The 14,668-nt window shown below is 51.1% G+C and overlaps 1 protein-coding gene across 1 annotated transcript; it reads right to left on the bottom strand.

The window, feature by feature from the left end:
- Abcd4 (ATP binding cassette subfamily D member 4) lies at window positions 1-14,200 on the bottom strand. The gene is made up of 19 exons (XM_032908135.1): window positions 14,099-14,200; window positions 12,327-12,445; window positions 12,078-12,205; window positions 10,811-10,950; window positions 9,698-9,814; window positions 9,242-9,367; window positions 8,581-8,631; window positions 6,002-6,096; window positions 5,639-5,760; window positions 5,469-5,560; window positions 5,236-5,325; window positions 3,312-3,520; window positions 3,087-3,178; window positions 2,643-2,679; window positions 2,286-2,335; window positions 1,627-1,679; window positions 1,260-1,336; window positions 625-740; window positions 1-464 (listed from the first exon to the last, which is right to left on the bottom strand). Exons 1-19 carry the CDS (start codon window positions 14,134-14,136, stop codon window positions 396-398), a joined length of 1,821 nt encoding a protein of 606 aa, XP_032764026.1. The 5' UTR covers window positions 14,137-14,200; the 3' UTR covers window positions 1-395.
- Between the last annotated feature and the right edge of the window lie 468 nt (window positions 14,201-14,668).

Genomic DNA, 14,668 nt, shown 5'->3' on the forward strand with positions numbered 1-14,668 from the left:
TCCACAGTAGAAGAAAAAACTACATTTTTAATATTTATTCTTTTTTTAAAAAAAAACTTTATAAAATGTAAATGGTTAATTAAAGATTTTTAAAAAGTGTCTATCACTGTGAAATGTAACCAGCTTTCTTGAGGTGAATAGACTCCATGTCTTACAGTTCATTCAGTTTTTCGGCAGCAAACATCATCTGAAGTAATCTGTAAGAACTCGTGGGAGCAGCGCTGGGGGACCTCAGTGTTCCCCGATGGTCCACCCATGGGCAGGGCCCAGGGGTGCTAGGGTGTCCTATGTAGGACCTGAGGTGAACCTGTGGCTCCTTCCTGGCTCATCAGGCTTCCTTGTCTGTGGGCACTGCAGGCCTCAGAGCCCCTCTGCTCCGATGAACCTGCTTGGCTTCATCCCATTTTGATTCTAGTCAGTTCCCAGCTTCCTCCTCCATGGAGTCTCAGAACCCAGGAGTGAAACTGCAAGAGCCCAGGACACGGCTGAGGTCAGACAGCTGCCAGCAGTCACCCCAATCCCTCTGCCACCTGACGCCTCCAGTTAGGGGGCCTCTGGGCCTGGCCAGGCCCAGCCTTTGGATTCTTCATCTATGGAATCAGGCCATCCCTGTGGCATGGGTACCTTCTCAAGGCTGGGCCGATGTCCCACGCTGATAAATGTCATCCCCAGTTGCTGGCCAATTCGGTAGAGCTCACTCTCTGCTTCCTCTGTCAGGGCACTGGTGGCTTCATCAAGCACTGGTGGGAGGTAGCGTGTGGTGGCAAGAGATCACAGACTGCCCCTGCCCTCTCTGTCGCTCTCCCACCCCACTCACCCCCGGGGTGTGGAGGACTGACAAGAGAGTCAGGCCAGGAGAGAGACCACACCTGTGAGCATGGCTCAGGTTGCTCAGCTGCCTGCAGATAAATAACACTGCGCCCCAAGACTGTACAACCCAGGACTCAATTCACCCAAGGCTCTGTCCTCAGGAGAGTCCACTCCTGCCAGGCACAGCTCAGAGGCTGCCCACTCACCTATGGCAGAAGCCAGGGAGCTCTAGTCACAAGCCCTCTAACTGAGGCTGCCCCGACAGGGAACGTGATAATGTGCATTTATGTTCTCAGGGCTATGCCAAGGTGCCAGCCTCTGCTCATCACAGGTAGGGGACACAGGGACACAGGGACAGCATACATGTGTGTCCAGGTTGTGAACACAGGCTACACGTGCCTGTGAGCACACACAGCGCCTGGCATGTGTGCCCGCGGTGTGCACCTCACCTGCATACTTAGGCTGCAGGTAGAAGAGGCGGGCGAAGGACAGTCTTTGCATCTCCCCTGGGGACAGGACATCATACCTAGAAAGAGCAATGAGAACTGAGCCCTGAAAGGAGGTGACAGCTTGACTCTTGCCAAGAACACATCTTGAAAGAAGCAACCTCGATACAGAGGTTGGCCCTAGGATACAGGCCCTCCCTCTGAGCTGCATGACAGGTGAGGCCCAAACTCTACCCAGACACAGATCCTGAACTGGTGGGGCAGCCCAGCACCAGGCTGCTGGGGTCGGGAGCCATTCTGTCCTTCTACAGGGCTGCTGGGATGCTGTAATGGACCCATGGGGGAGCTGCCCGGAATAGTTCATCCTTACCAGTTCCAATCCACCTGCTGGTCCAGACCTCCTGTTCTTGCCACCAAGCTGGACTGTAACAGACAGGGGTCACAGAGTCCACACGAGTGTCCATCCATGTTTTCTGCAATCTTAGATTCCCCACCCCAAATCTGTGACAGACACGGCAGTGGTGTACCAAGGTGGGTGTTATCACCCATACCATTGAGGCTGACTGGAGTATGGTGACAAGAAGCAGCAGGCAGACCATCAGCTTTATTGTTAAGATTTTTTCCACGGAGGTGAGATGGCTCAGTGGGTAGAGCGCTTGCCACACCACTCTGGCAACCTGAGCCTGATCTCTGGAACCCACGCAAAGGTGGAAGAAGTGAACTGACTCCCTCTGGTCTCCACATGTACAGTATGGCACACATACCTACTACACATGTAACACACACACACACACACACACACACACACACACACACACACACACACACACAAATTAAAATAATATCTCTATAGAGCGAGCGCACAGATCCTTACTGGCTGTGCCCCATCTGAGCTCTCACTGCCAACTAGCACGGCCACTCTTTGCCCTAGTCTTGGGACCAGAGATGGCAGGGGCTCTGCTGGCCAGCAACTACCGTGGCCAACGCTCTCAGGTAGGCCTGAGTCCTCAGGGCCCCTGTCCCACTTACCAGGCCTGCCAACTCCAAGAACCTCACGATCCTCTCATCATCAGCAGAACCTGAAAAATGGAAGCTTCCTCAGCACATCACGGCCTCGCTCGTGCTGGTCAGAGGGGATGGCGTGCACGCATCACGGCAGGGGCAGACTCCCAGAACATAAGGCCTATGAAAGGAACACCTGCTTCCCTCCTCCATGGGTGTCTCTCTTCAGGAAAGGAAGACAGGACAAGAAGAGGACCCCAAATACTGAGCAGTTAAAGGACCCAGCAGCCTGGCTAGATGTTCTCCCAGTGGGCACAGAGGAGGCCAGTCAGACAGAGCACGGTCAACTGGGATGAGGAGACAGGCTGAGGAGGGACAGCTCACCTGAGTCAGGGTAGATCTCCTTCAGGGGATATATCACCTGAAAGCAAGAACATCTCTGGCTATGGTGGGTAATGAGAGAGGGCAGGACTCAGTCCCATCATTAGCGTTCCTAGGAGCCACCCACAGAAGCAAGGCTCCTCCCCTTGTATCTCCACTGAGATACAGTGTAACGCGTGGGACAATGACCTTCAGAAGTGTGTCTGGGAGGCAAGATCTTGGAGCCTCCTGGGGGTAAACTCTAGTGCCTGACAAACACATGGTTAGATACCCGAGGAAGCAGCTCTGGGTTCAGTCCATAAACACCACAGTGTGTTCTCAGGGCCTGGGAATCCCCAGGCATGGGCACTATTGCCCCTCTCCTCCTAGGGCCTGAGGCACTGTTAGAAGCCCTAGATGTAAGTGGGTGGCATGAAGTTGGAGGAGTGGACCCCTGACCGTGCTGACCTGCTCCCGAAGTGTCCCATCAGTGAAGAACGGCTTCTGAGGCAGGAACAGCACCCCGTGGGGCCCAAAATCAGCCAGCATCTGCACTGAGCCTGCAGAGCCCACAGAAGCCTCCATTGGGAGACCTCGCAGGCAAGGTAACTGCCTCTTCTCTCCATCTCTGACTTCCCACCACACTGCCCCCTTGTGGCCAGGCTGTACCAGAGGCAGGGAGGGTAGGCTCACCTTTCATGCTCTCCCACAGGCCTCCCAGCACCCGCAGCAGGGAGGTCTTGCCAGTGCCTGTGTTGCCTGTGATGAGCAGACTCTGCCCCTCACAGATCTTCAGGCTCAAGTCCTTGATCAGGGGCTTGTCGGAGGAAGGGGCCAAGATGGAGACCCGATCAAGCAGAAAAGCAGTGTCTGATGGCTCTGTTGTTGGCCACCCCGGGGCCCTAAGGCAGGGAAGAGAGGTGGAAAGACAGGCCAGATGGGTACAGGTCCAAGGGGAGAACCTGGCCTAAAGGCATCCCCTTCGTCCTGGGAGTCTTTACTCTAGTAACTGCCGTTTTCTTTTTTATAAAGTTATTTATTTTTATTTCACGTGCATTGGTGTTTTGCCTGCGTGTGTGTCTGTGTGAGGGTGTCAGATCCCCTGGAACTAGAATTTCAGACAGTTATGAGCTGCCATGTGGGGGCTGGGAATTGAACCCAGGACCTCTGGAAGAGCAGCCAGTGCTGAGCCATCTCTCTCCAGCCGTTAGTGGGGTTTTTGTTTGTCTTGATTTCTTTTCTGTTGTTTTTGAGACAGGCCTCACTGTGTAGTTTTAGTTCTCCTGAAACTTGCTATGTGGACCAGGTGGCCTCAAACTCAGAGATCACCTGCCTCTCCTCCTGAGTGCTGGGATTAGGGGCATGGGTCACATCCAGCCATATTTTCATTTTTGAAAGCTTCCTAGGTGGCCACCATGCAGTTACTTTTCAAGAATGCACTAGTCTTTATTTCTGAGAAGGAAAATTTCATTACTACCCTTTCTAGAGATAAAGAAAATGACAAAGCAGTTAAGTCATTTGCCCAGAAGTTAACTCATTAGCCCACGGGATGCCTTTCCTTCCACTGCCTGGGAGGCAGAGGCAGGTGGCTCTCTTTGAGTTCCAGAGCAGCCAGAGCTACAGAGAAACCCTGTCTCAAAAAAACGAACAAAAGACCCAAGGGGGTGGGGGCAAAGACAGGAAAGTCAGAAACATTCCCAAAGATACAGGAATAAAGACACCCATCCTCTGGATCTGGGAGGCATGGGAACGAGAGACCAGGAAAGGGGCAGTGCTGGACTCAGCAGAAAGAGGAGAGGAGGAGTGTGACATTCAGACGTCTGCTCTTCTTTTTTTTTTCTTTTTTCCAGAGCTGGGGACTGAACCCAGGGCCTTGCGCTTGCTAGGCAAGCGCTCTACCACTGAGCTAAATCCTCAACCCCTGCTCTTCTTTTTTTAAGCATTATTTTTGTCTTGTGTGATACAAACAAGCGTGTACACACGTGTGTACACGTATGATACCACAGGTCATGTCAGTGTTCCTTCTTTGGGAAAGGGTCTCTCGTTGAACCTAGAGCTCACTGTTTGCCAAGGCTGACTATATTGACCCTTTGGGATCTGCCTGTTCCCAACCACCCTGCAGTAGGGTTGTAGGGACAGGGCCACACTTGGCTTCTTTCTGTGTGGTTGCTAGAGACTTGAACTTACCTCCTCACCTTAGGTTACCCACTGAGCCACCTCCCAGCCCCTCTTTTCTTTCCTTTCTTTCTTCCTTTCTCTCTTTTTTATCTCGAGGCAGTGTCTCATCATGTAGTTTTTCAGGGTGGCCTTAAACTCATGGCAAGCCTCCTGCCTCAGCCTCCTACGTACTGGGATTAAAGCACTACCATGCCTGGCTTCTTGCTTTGCTATGGTGCCGGCAGGTATGTGCATTTGCTTGCCCTGTGGAGAAGGATGTAAAGCTACACAGCGGGTACCAGAAGGAAGGTGCCAGCGAACAGCGCACCCTTATAAGGCAACTGACACGACATGGAGACTGTTCCCGCCCACTCCTTATAACCCTGCTGCATAGCTGGAAGGGGCTCCGAGTTAAAGCCAGCTGGTGATCGTTGAATCCTTACTACAGCTCGGTACTCACTTGTCCAAATCCCACTCGCTCTCGCCTAGGGTCTCACAGTCGTGTGATTTTCGGGACATGTCCAGCAGGGCCTCCTGAAGCTCTCCAATCCTGGGCAAGAAGTAAGAGCCTAAGGCAGGCTCTGGATGCCAGGTGAAGGGGAAACCCCTCCCTGTACCACGCTCAGCAGCACACGCAGTGCGATTCTGCCCTTTTCCCATTCAGCGTTCTCTAGTGGCACACACTCTGCTCACCTGTGCGTGTAACCGGCGACATCCGAGAGCGTGGTGGACAGGTCAATGAGCTGGGTGAAGCAGCTGATGAGGTAGATGCACACAAAGGCATTCTGGTCAGGACGGAGAGCAGTCAGTGCAGGCCCAGGCACCGGGCCCCGAGAAAGGTTATCAGGAGAGCCTCTTCTCACCTTGCTGACCAGGGTGCTGAGCTCTGTGGGGCTCAAGTCTCCATAGACCCCCCTGAAAATGGGGATGGCGATGACGACGTAACTCAGAATGCTGCCCAGGTAGTCAAAGGTGTTGATGCCAACTGTAGGAGACAGAGTTCATGAGACCCGGGAGCCATTCTCGTGGTCTGCAGGGACACAACTGTCAGGATGGGGAGCAGGAAGTCAGGATGCCCACAGAAAGGGAAAGGCTCCCCATGGTTAATCCTTTTAGTAAACGGATCCCTGACCAGAGCACAGACAGACAGCAGGAGGGTGTGCAAGTGAAGAGCTAACTGGACCATCCCCACCCCAGGGTTCCATCTCCCAGGCCCCTCTGCCTACTGTAGAGCCAGAGCTCCCTGGACATCAGCTCTCTCTGGGTCTGAAGGAGTCTCTGCAGCCTGCGGTCCGTCCTCATGTGCTCTACAAGCCCAGCTCTGGGGGAAGAGGATAGGGTGTCCACAGGGACTTGGTGAGGCTGGGATACCTTCATTCCCACACAGCCTCCTTCAGAGACCAAGCCCATGCAAATAACCTTAGCCTCAGACCCTCTCCTCCATAGCACACACCCACATGTGTCATGAACTCAAAGTTGTCCAGACCTGGTTCAAACCCAAAGCTCTGACTGGTTTCTACTACAATAACGTTTACATGGGGAGCGGGAGGGATGGCTCAGGGGTTAAGAGCACTGATTGCGGGGTTGGGGATTTAGCGCAGTAGTAGAGCACTTACTTAGGAAGCGCAAGGCCCTGGGTTCAGGCCCCAGCCCCGAAAAAAAGAACAAAAAAAAAAAAAAGCACTGACTGCTCTTCCAGAGGTCCTGAGTTCAAATCCCGGCAACCACATGGTGGCTCACATATATCCATCTATATTGGGATCTGATGCCCTCTTCTGGCATGTAGGTGTATATGCTGATAGAGCATAAATAAATAAATAAATAAAATCTTTAAAAAGGGGCGGGGGAATTCCATTGAGGAGTGCTGAAGAAATGGTTCGGCACTTGCTGCTCTAATAGAGGACCTGGGTTCAATTCCCACCCACATGGCAGCTCACAACTTCTTGTAACTCCAGCCCCAAGAGATCTGATGGCCTCTTCTGGTCTCAGTGGGCACCAGGAACTCACATGGTACAATCATTATACAGGCAAGCAAAAACACTCATAAGCATAAAATAAGTAAACCTTTAAAACTTTAGCCAGTGTAGTGGCGTATGACCGCAATTCCAGCACTTGGGAAAGCAGAGGTAAGCAGATCTCTGTGATTTTGAGACCAGTCTGTTTACAGCGTGACTTCCAGGACAGCCAGGGACACATAGGGAGACACTGGGTTTGTTGATGTTGTTGTTGTTGTTTCATTTTGTTTTGATTTTAAAAACAAAACAAAAATTAAAAACAAGCATCAAGTGCTCTTAACTACTGAGCCAGGGGCCAGACGGCTGGCCCAGAGGGTAAGAGCACTCATGGCTCTGCCAATCCCAGTACCCACTCAGACAGCTCACAACTGCCTGTAACTCCAGCTTCAGGGACTCCAATGCCTTCTTCTGGCCCCTGATGACACCAACACATATAGACACAGACACACAGACACACAGACACACAAAGACACACACACACACACACACACACACACACACACACACACACACACACACACACACACACACACACACACACACACACACACAAAAACACACACACACACACATACACATACACACACACACATATACACACACACATACACACACACATATAAAAAGACATATATATACACACACACACACAGAAACACAGACAGATACACAGAAACACAGACACAGACATGGACCCACAGACACACACACACACACACACAGACACACACACACACACAGAAACACAGACACAGACACAGACACACACACACACACACAGAAACACAGACACACACACACACAGAAACACAGGCACAGACACATACACATACACACAGGAATAAAGTAAATACAAATGAAAAATAAAATTTTTAAAAACTAAAGGCAATTGCTTTAAAAAGGGTGTGGGGGTGTTTCTGTTTTTTGTTTTAAGACAGAGAGTCATGCAAGAAGGCTATCCCTTAACTTGTTACGTTGCCAACAACGACCCTAAATTCCTGACCCTCCTTGCTTTTACCTCCTAAACAGTAGGGCTATAGGTGTGTGCACCATACCTGATTTATGTGGCGCTGGGACTGAACCTAGGGCTGACTGGCCTGAACTCACTATGTAGATCAGGCTGGTCTTGAACTCACAGAGATCTGCCTGCTTCTGTCTCCTTACCTGCCTACCAAAGGTATGTGCCACCATGTCACTGGCTCATCTCAAACTGTTAGTGCTCCTGGTGTCTCAGTGTGGAAGTGACTGCTAACGGCAGTCAAGATTTACAGAGGGCAAAGGGTCTAAGGCTACTAAATTCACTGCATAAACAGGTAATCTAAGGGATAAATTCATCTTCTTAAGTACAGCCTATGCTTCCAGCCCAAACACGCACATTAGGCCCTGCCCTCCTGCTCTTCCAGGAGGGAAGAGACTTTACAAACCTGCTTGCAAGATGCCAGGTCCTTGGCTGCAACAAGTTTGGGGAGCATATGTACCCTCCTATGAGAAGCCTATCTCCTATCCCCCATACTACAGAGTCAAAAAGAAGCTATTTCAGACAGGATAAGAGACTAAGGCTACCCACTCATTTTATTCCTTGGCCATTCTAGGCCCCATGTCTAACCACTAGGACTAAGGAAACCACCAGCTTTAGAAGAAGTCCCTGTACCTAAGGACAGGGAGAAGGGTAAGGAGAGGGTCACAGCTAAGTGTGACAAGTTCTACAGGGCCAAGATGGTAATAGACTTTATCTTTTCTTTCCTAGCACTAACTGTGGGGAGAAAGGGAACTTTCTCCACTAGACTCACCTGTAGAAAGCTGCAGGCTCCGCGTTCACTCGAATCTGCATATGCTTGAACCTGGACAGACGGAAGGGAAATGTGTGCTAACGATGGGGAACCCTGGATGCAGAGGAAGCTCACTCTCATACAACACAGAGCCCAGCCCCACATCAACACTGTAGCCACCATTCCCTTGGCTGTCACAAGGATGAACCGTTCCAGGGCCTGGGTGGGGCAGCAGAAGCAGTACAAACAGTGCTGACCTCAGCTCTGTGCTGACCTCAGCTTTCTGGGATGGGACAGGTGTATTCTTGTCTATGGCACCTCCTCCCCAGAGCTTAACCAAGGCAGGAAGCACACAGGGCAGGTGCAGGATGTGGGTCAGCTGCTGGCCCAGCAGACAGGGCCATCAGATCATGAGCATCCCCCAGAAGACACTGGTGATGGCCAACCCACACTCTTACCGCTTCAGGTGCACAGTCTCCTTAATTCTCACAGTTCTCTCAATAGACAAGCACATCGCTCACTTGAGAGGGAGGGAACAGAAACCTCAAGAGGCATACGACACACACACACACACACACACACACACACACACACACACACCTGTGAGATCACACACAGCTAGGAGCTGTCACAGCTAGGACGTCTACCCCATCCCTCCTCAACCTTAACCAAGAAAACACACCTAAAATCCCCCTCCAGCTTCTCCTGCTGCACCAGCTTCGTCACGATGGGCCCCATCAAAGTTTTGTTCACCATGGTACCCAGGATGAAATATCCAAAGATGCTCACAGGCCCAAGCCAGCCTGTGCTGAAAGGAGAGAGAGGGAAAGGGGTGGCAGGGGCGATGTGGGGTGCCACGGACAAAAGCTTTGGGACCCTTTTTCCTTCCTCATACCCTCAGGTAGCCCCTGTTCAATTCGCACAGATGACAGTGACATCTGACACCAGGCTAAAGTCAGGACCCCTGACAGTGAAACATCACAAGACCAAAGAGGGGGCAGGGTCACGAGCACGTGGGCCTGAAGACACCCTGGGGTGCAGGTGGTGAAGAGGAGCGCCCTTGGACCCTGCCCTCTATGTGGGAGACGCTGGGTAAACACCAGGCTGGGGTGGAGGGCCCCGGAGGGAGAGGCTGCACCTCTGGAAGCACTGGTAAGTGTAGTAGGCGAGAGTGAAGGGGGAGATGATGAGCTTGCTGGTCATGGTGCTGAGCTGCCGGCAGAACCGCTCCACGTCCTGGCTGATCCGCTGGTCCCTACAGCCAACAACACAGAGGAGCTGAACCCAGTGAGCTGGGAGCTTCCACTTCCAGCCTTAACTTAGGCGGATGCAGACAAATAGGCCCGGGGCTCTAACCAGGAGTTGCCTCAATTAACCCTACAGTGGGGAAAGGCCACCAGAAGACCCAAGGGCCCAAGCCAGCTCTGCACAGAGCCAAAGGAAAAACTGAGGGTAGAGCTGTCTTTCCGGGTGGTCAGGGATATGGTCTTCTTAATGTCAACCCTCCCTATCTCTCGATGGCCCCGAGACTCCTCCAGGTCAGGGTCTGATGGTGAAAGCTTCACCAGGGCTGAGTTATCATGGAAAGGCCGTCTTCTAAGGACCTTCACTGGGAAGCTCCTCTTGAGCTGAAAAGTTACCCCAGGCAGGCAACAAAACACCTGCTGTGTTGTGCTGAGTGGCAAGGCCTAAGTGTGAAGGAGAGATCCCACAAGTCCCGCCTCACCACCAGGGCCACCCTGACTCCTATCAGACAGGCTGCTGCAACCCCTCACCTCTAAAATGACAGCTCACACTGAAGCACGGGATGTCAGGCACTACACCGTGCCTGACAGGAACAGTATTTCATCCACACTACATCCTCTGAGGCAGGAACTCTTAGGGTCTTCATTGAACAGAAGATGTGTGTGGGGCTTACTGAACGAGATAGAGGCGGGATCTGAATCCCAGACCGCAGCAGTAATTCTCGTTTTCTTTCTGCCCCGCCTCCCTACTGCACAGCCAAGAACTTGTTTCCTGGCAGGGGTGCTTCCTTCATTTCAACTCAGGATAGGACATGGACTGAAGAGAACTACTCCCAGCTCCTTCCTTTTAGCCCCCGAGACTCAGCCCCATGATCTCTGAGAACACTCTCCCTTTACAGCTCTGGGCCGAAACGCTGGCCTGCAGAAGAGGGTGGTCAGGGACGCGCAGGGCTAAGCTACTTGGATGGGGCGTTCAGGAGGCGGCAGGGAGGGAGAGGGATGCCTACGGATTATCGATGTCGTCCCGCAGCACGTTGAGGGTGTAGTACACACGGGCCCGGAAGTAGAGCTGGTGCAGGTGCTCCGTGAGGTCTTTCCTCCAGCTCACATACAGCAGGTTGCAGGTGAACTGGTCAAAGCTCTTCAGCTGTGCATGGGGGAGGCAGGGAGGAGGGAGAGGAGGAAGAGATGGCCTCCTGAGAGTCTGGGTTCAAAGCTCAGAGCTGCGGGGGAGCTTCTGCTGATGGGGCAGAATCCACTGCGATCACTTCAGTGCAGTTTCCTTTCAAGGCTTCAAACCACGAGACTTCCCCTTTTCCCATTTATTCACACGCCTATCCTTCAACAATCTCAAAGGGCATACGAGAGGCAAACTCCTCAAGTCCTTCCCCTGCACTGTACGTCTCACACTGAGCTCAGAGGGGCCGCTGGAGACAGAGAACCCTATGGCCTGCTCCATCTATGAATTTCTTCCTCTGTCCCCAATAGAAGAGGTTTTACTGACTGAAAGCACACCCAAGTGGCCACCTGAGGACAAGAAAGGGCATCTCCAGTAAACTGCCAGTCCAGCCTGACAGAGGGCATCAGGTCGGGTCTTGGTAGAGCCTTGCCTCATCACCTGCCATTTCCAGAAGAGCTTATGCTAAGCACTAGGGAAATGACAAGGAGTTCACCATCCGGCCAATGAGGGGCCGGTGGCAAATGTGTAAGGAGTGCAGAAGCAGCTGTCTACTCGAGAAGCAAGTACACGCAGAGAAAGGCTTGGATTTGACGGAGGAAACACAGAGAAAGTTAAGGAGGACTCAAGAGAGGTGCCAATAAAGGTATCTTGAAAAACAAGGAGGCTGTTGCCAACTTAAGTAGAGGAAGGCAGCTACTGGACAAGAGGGAGCAGGCAAGAAGGCTGGTGGCATGGTGTGACTCCACTCCGGGCTGAGTCACAGCCGCCGCTGCCAGAGAAGTAACAGCTCTCTGGCTGCAGATCCTGGTGTGAAAGCGTTCTGAGCTCCCTGAGGTGAGAGTTCTGGGAAGGGAAGGGACCTTGCCTGTTTCTACTGAATGTTAAACCAGAAAGTTCATCCCAAGAAAGCCAATAGCAAGATCAAGGTCCCGCCTCGGGTCCTGACCTTCAGGGAAACCATAGCTCTAATTCCCAGAAAGGGGCAGAAACAGACCCAGAGTTTGGTTCCTGCTTCCTGAACATTCAGTCCTGCCAGGCATCCCACTAGACTGGGGAAGGGGGACCACAGGGAAAAGGGGCCTCCTTGTCCTTACGGTGGAGTTGAGAACAATGAGTGCCACGGCCAGGAAGGTCAGTGCCTTAAATCCATCCAGGTCTTTGTTTCCCAAGACACCATAATACTGACTGGGGATCAAGCCAACTTGGTAGATCACCAGTTGCTCTGTGGGGAGGGAGAGGAGGTAGAAGTCAAAGAAGAAAGGAAGACACTTCCTCCTGCCAGAGACAAGGAAAGGAATCCCAAACCCGGGTTCTTCCCCATCGCCCAATGCCCATTCACTCACCCAGGAGGGCCACACACAAGAGTGTCATGAACATTAAGACATTCTGTGATGACCAAGAAGGAAAGAAAACCTTCTGTATCCTTATGAACTTCTGGACAAGTTGCAGATCTAATCTGGGCCTGCAGAAGTCAGGACACGGGGAGAAGACTTAGAGGATAGTTGAGGTTTACAAGAAAGGAGTAAACTTGGCGTTGTTATTATTATGCAAAGGGTCCAGGCTTTGCACAAAAAAAAAATGACTTTTGAATGCTGAAGATGGTAGAATAGAGGATATCCTTGGAAAAAATGATATCAATTACCTACCAGAAGCAAATGTAGGGGGTTGGGGATTTAGCTCAGTGGTAGAGCGCTTGCCTAGCAAGCGCAAGGCCCTGGGTTCGGTCCCCAGCTCCGAAAAAAAAAAAAAAAAAAAGAAGCAAATGTAAAAAAATTAGTGAAGCTACCTTAATCACGATGGAGTAAGAAGACATTTCTCAAATAAGACCCCAAACCTACAAACTATATGGGGTAAAACTGGTGGGCTTAATTTAGAAGTAAGTATTTTATTCAGCCCAGTACCACAGATTATGGTGAAGTGAGAGACGGTATTTGCAGAATGCGATTTATAAGGAATTACAATCTGGAGCATGTAAGGAATTTCTGCATGTCAGAATATTTCTTTCTTGATCTTTTGAGACACAGTTTCTCTGTGGAGCCTTGGCTGTCCTGGAACTTGCTCTGTAGACCAGGCTGGCCTCAGACTCACAGAGATTTGACTGCCTCTGTCCCTCCCATGTGTTGGAATTAAAGGCCTAAAAAATGTACTCAACTAGCACAGCATGGTTGACAAGATGTCTCAGCCAGAAAAAAGGTCAAAGTGTTGGTCTCTAAGACCTGAATCCCACCCCACGATCCCACGGTGGAAAGAAAGACCCAACTCCAAAATCTGTTCCCTGATCTCCTCCATTCCTGTATCACACCTGCATGTGTGCCGCCCCCCCACACACACAATTAAAATAAAGTTAGCACAATAGAATACCACCTTACATCCATCAGACTGATACCTATTAGGAAAAATAAATTAAACAATACCAAATACCAGGGATGGATATAAGGGACACCAGAACCATTATACATTGCTGCCAGGAACTATAAATTGGTTGTGACCACTCCAAAACACGGTGGAATTAAGTACGACTCAGCATCCCATCTTGAGGTGGATAGCCTAGAGAAAAATCATCAATATCTACCAAGAGACAATTGCCAGGATAGTCATTACAGTATACTTTGTGATACTTTAAGTATTGGAAGTAATCTAGGTGTCCATTATTAGGGAAATAGAGTCTAAGTATCCAGGGTGACACTGGGCAACATTCAGGAGTGAAAAACTCATATAGCATGGATGACCTAAAAAACCCAATGCTCGGTTTAAAAACTTTTTTTTTCTCTCTTTTAAAATCACAAGATGATTCATGAATTCGAAATCAACCTGTATTTTAAGGTAACACGACAATTTAAGTAGGAGGGTCTGAAAAAAAATTAATGCAGAGGAGGCTGTGCTAGGAGCGGGTTGGAATTGAGAATGAAAAAACTAAGGGACAAAGATACCAAAAGAGGGGTGTCGCAGAACCTAGAATGAGGCAGCGTCAACCCCCGCACTGTGCAGCCAGGGTTCCAAAGAGCCAAAACGGAAAGGAGAGTTGCGAGGAAGGACCCGCAGGGGAGCAGCCCCTTCCCCACTGCCTAGGCAGGGCGTCCCTGCCAACCCGGCCGTCCTCAGTAGCCCTGCTCACCTGGCACTAGCTCGGGCCGTGGGTCCCGGGACCGCCATGACCCGGGATGTGAGCGACGAGACAACCGAGCAAGCCGGGTGTCCTCCCCGGGTAGAGTCCGCAGAGCTCGGGGCCCCGCCCTGGGAGGAAAGGGGCGTGGTTCCAGCGACCACAGAGACGCGGTGGATAGAGAGGACTGCTCGGACGCTGTGGCTGCTCCCGGAAGCGCAGGCTTTCCTGAAAGAATGAGAGAGTAACCAGAGTTTATAGAGCTGGTCGGGGGGCTAGAGCGTCCCCTGTGGGGCTGGGAGGTTTCTTTTGACTACTGGTAGTTCGGATTGTTACTTTCTCCCAGAGAAGACAGCGTGATCTAGTGTTTTTATTTAAATATATATATATATATATATATATATATATATATATATATATATATATATATATATATATATTATGTGTTCACGCGAACTGCGAGCCAGGGCACAAGTGTCAGAAGATAACTTCGAGGGGTCAGTGCTCTCCCTCCATCCTGAGTGTTTCTGAGGAGCCTACTCAGGTTGTCAGGATTGGCTGGGAAAGCCTTCAGGGTGAGCT

This window comes from Rattus rattus, chromosome 7 (assembly GCF_011064425.1).
Source record: "Rattus rattus isolate New Zealand chromosome 7, Rrattus_CSIRO_v1, whole genome shotgun sequence".
Classification (NCBI taxonomy): domain Eukaryota; kingdom Metazoa; phylum Chordata; class Mammalia; order Rodentia; family Muridae; genus Rattus; species Rattus rattus.

Excerpts from the sequence above, each read along its gene's own strand:
- Abcd4 (XM_032908135.1), bottom strand. The coding sequence starts at position 14,136 with ATGGCGGTCCCGGGACCCACGGCCCGAGCTAGTGCCAG. Across the intron at positions 9,815-10,810 it reads CGGGACGACATCGATAATCC|GGACCAGCGGATCAGCCAGG; the intron begins GTAGGCATCCCT and ends TGTTGGCTGTAG. Across the intron at positions 1,337-1,626 it reads CAGCAGGTGGATTGGAACTG|GTATGATGTCCTGTCCCCAG; the intron begins GTAAGGATGAAC and ends TGCTCTTTCTAG.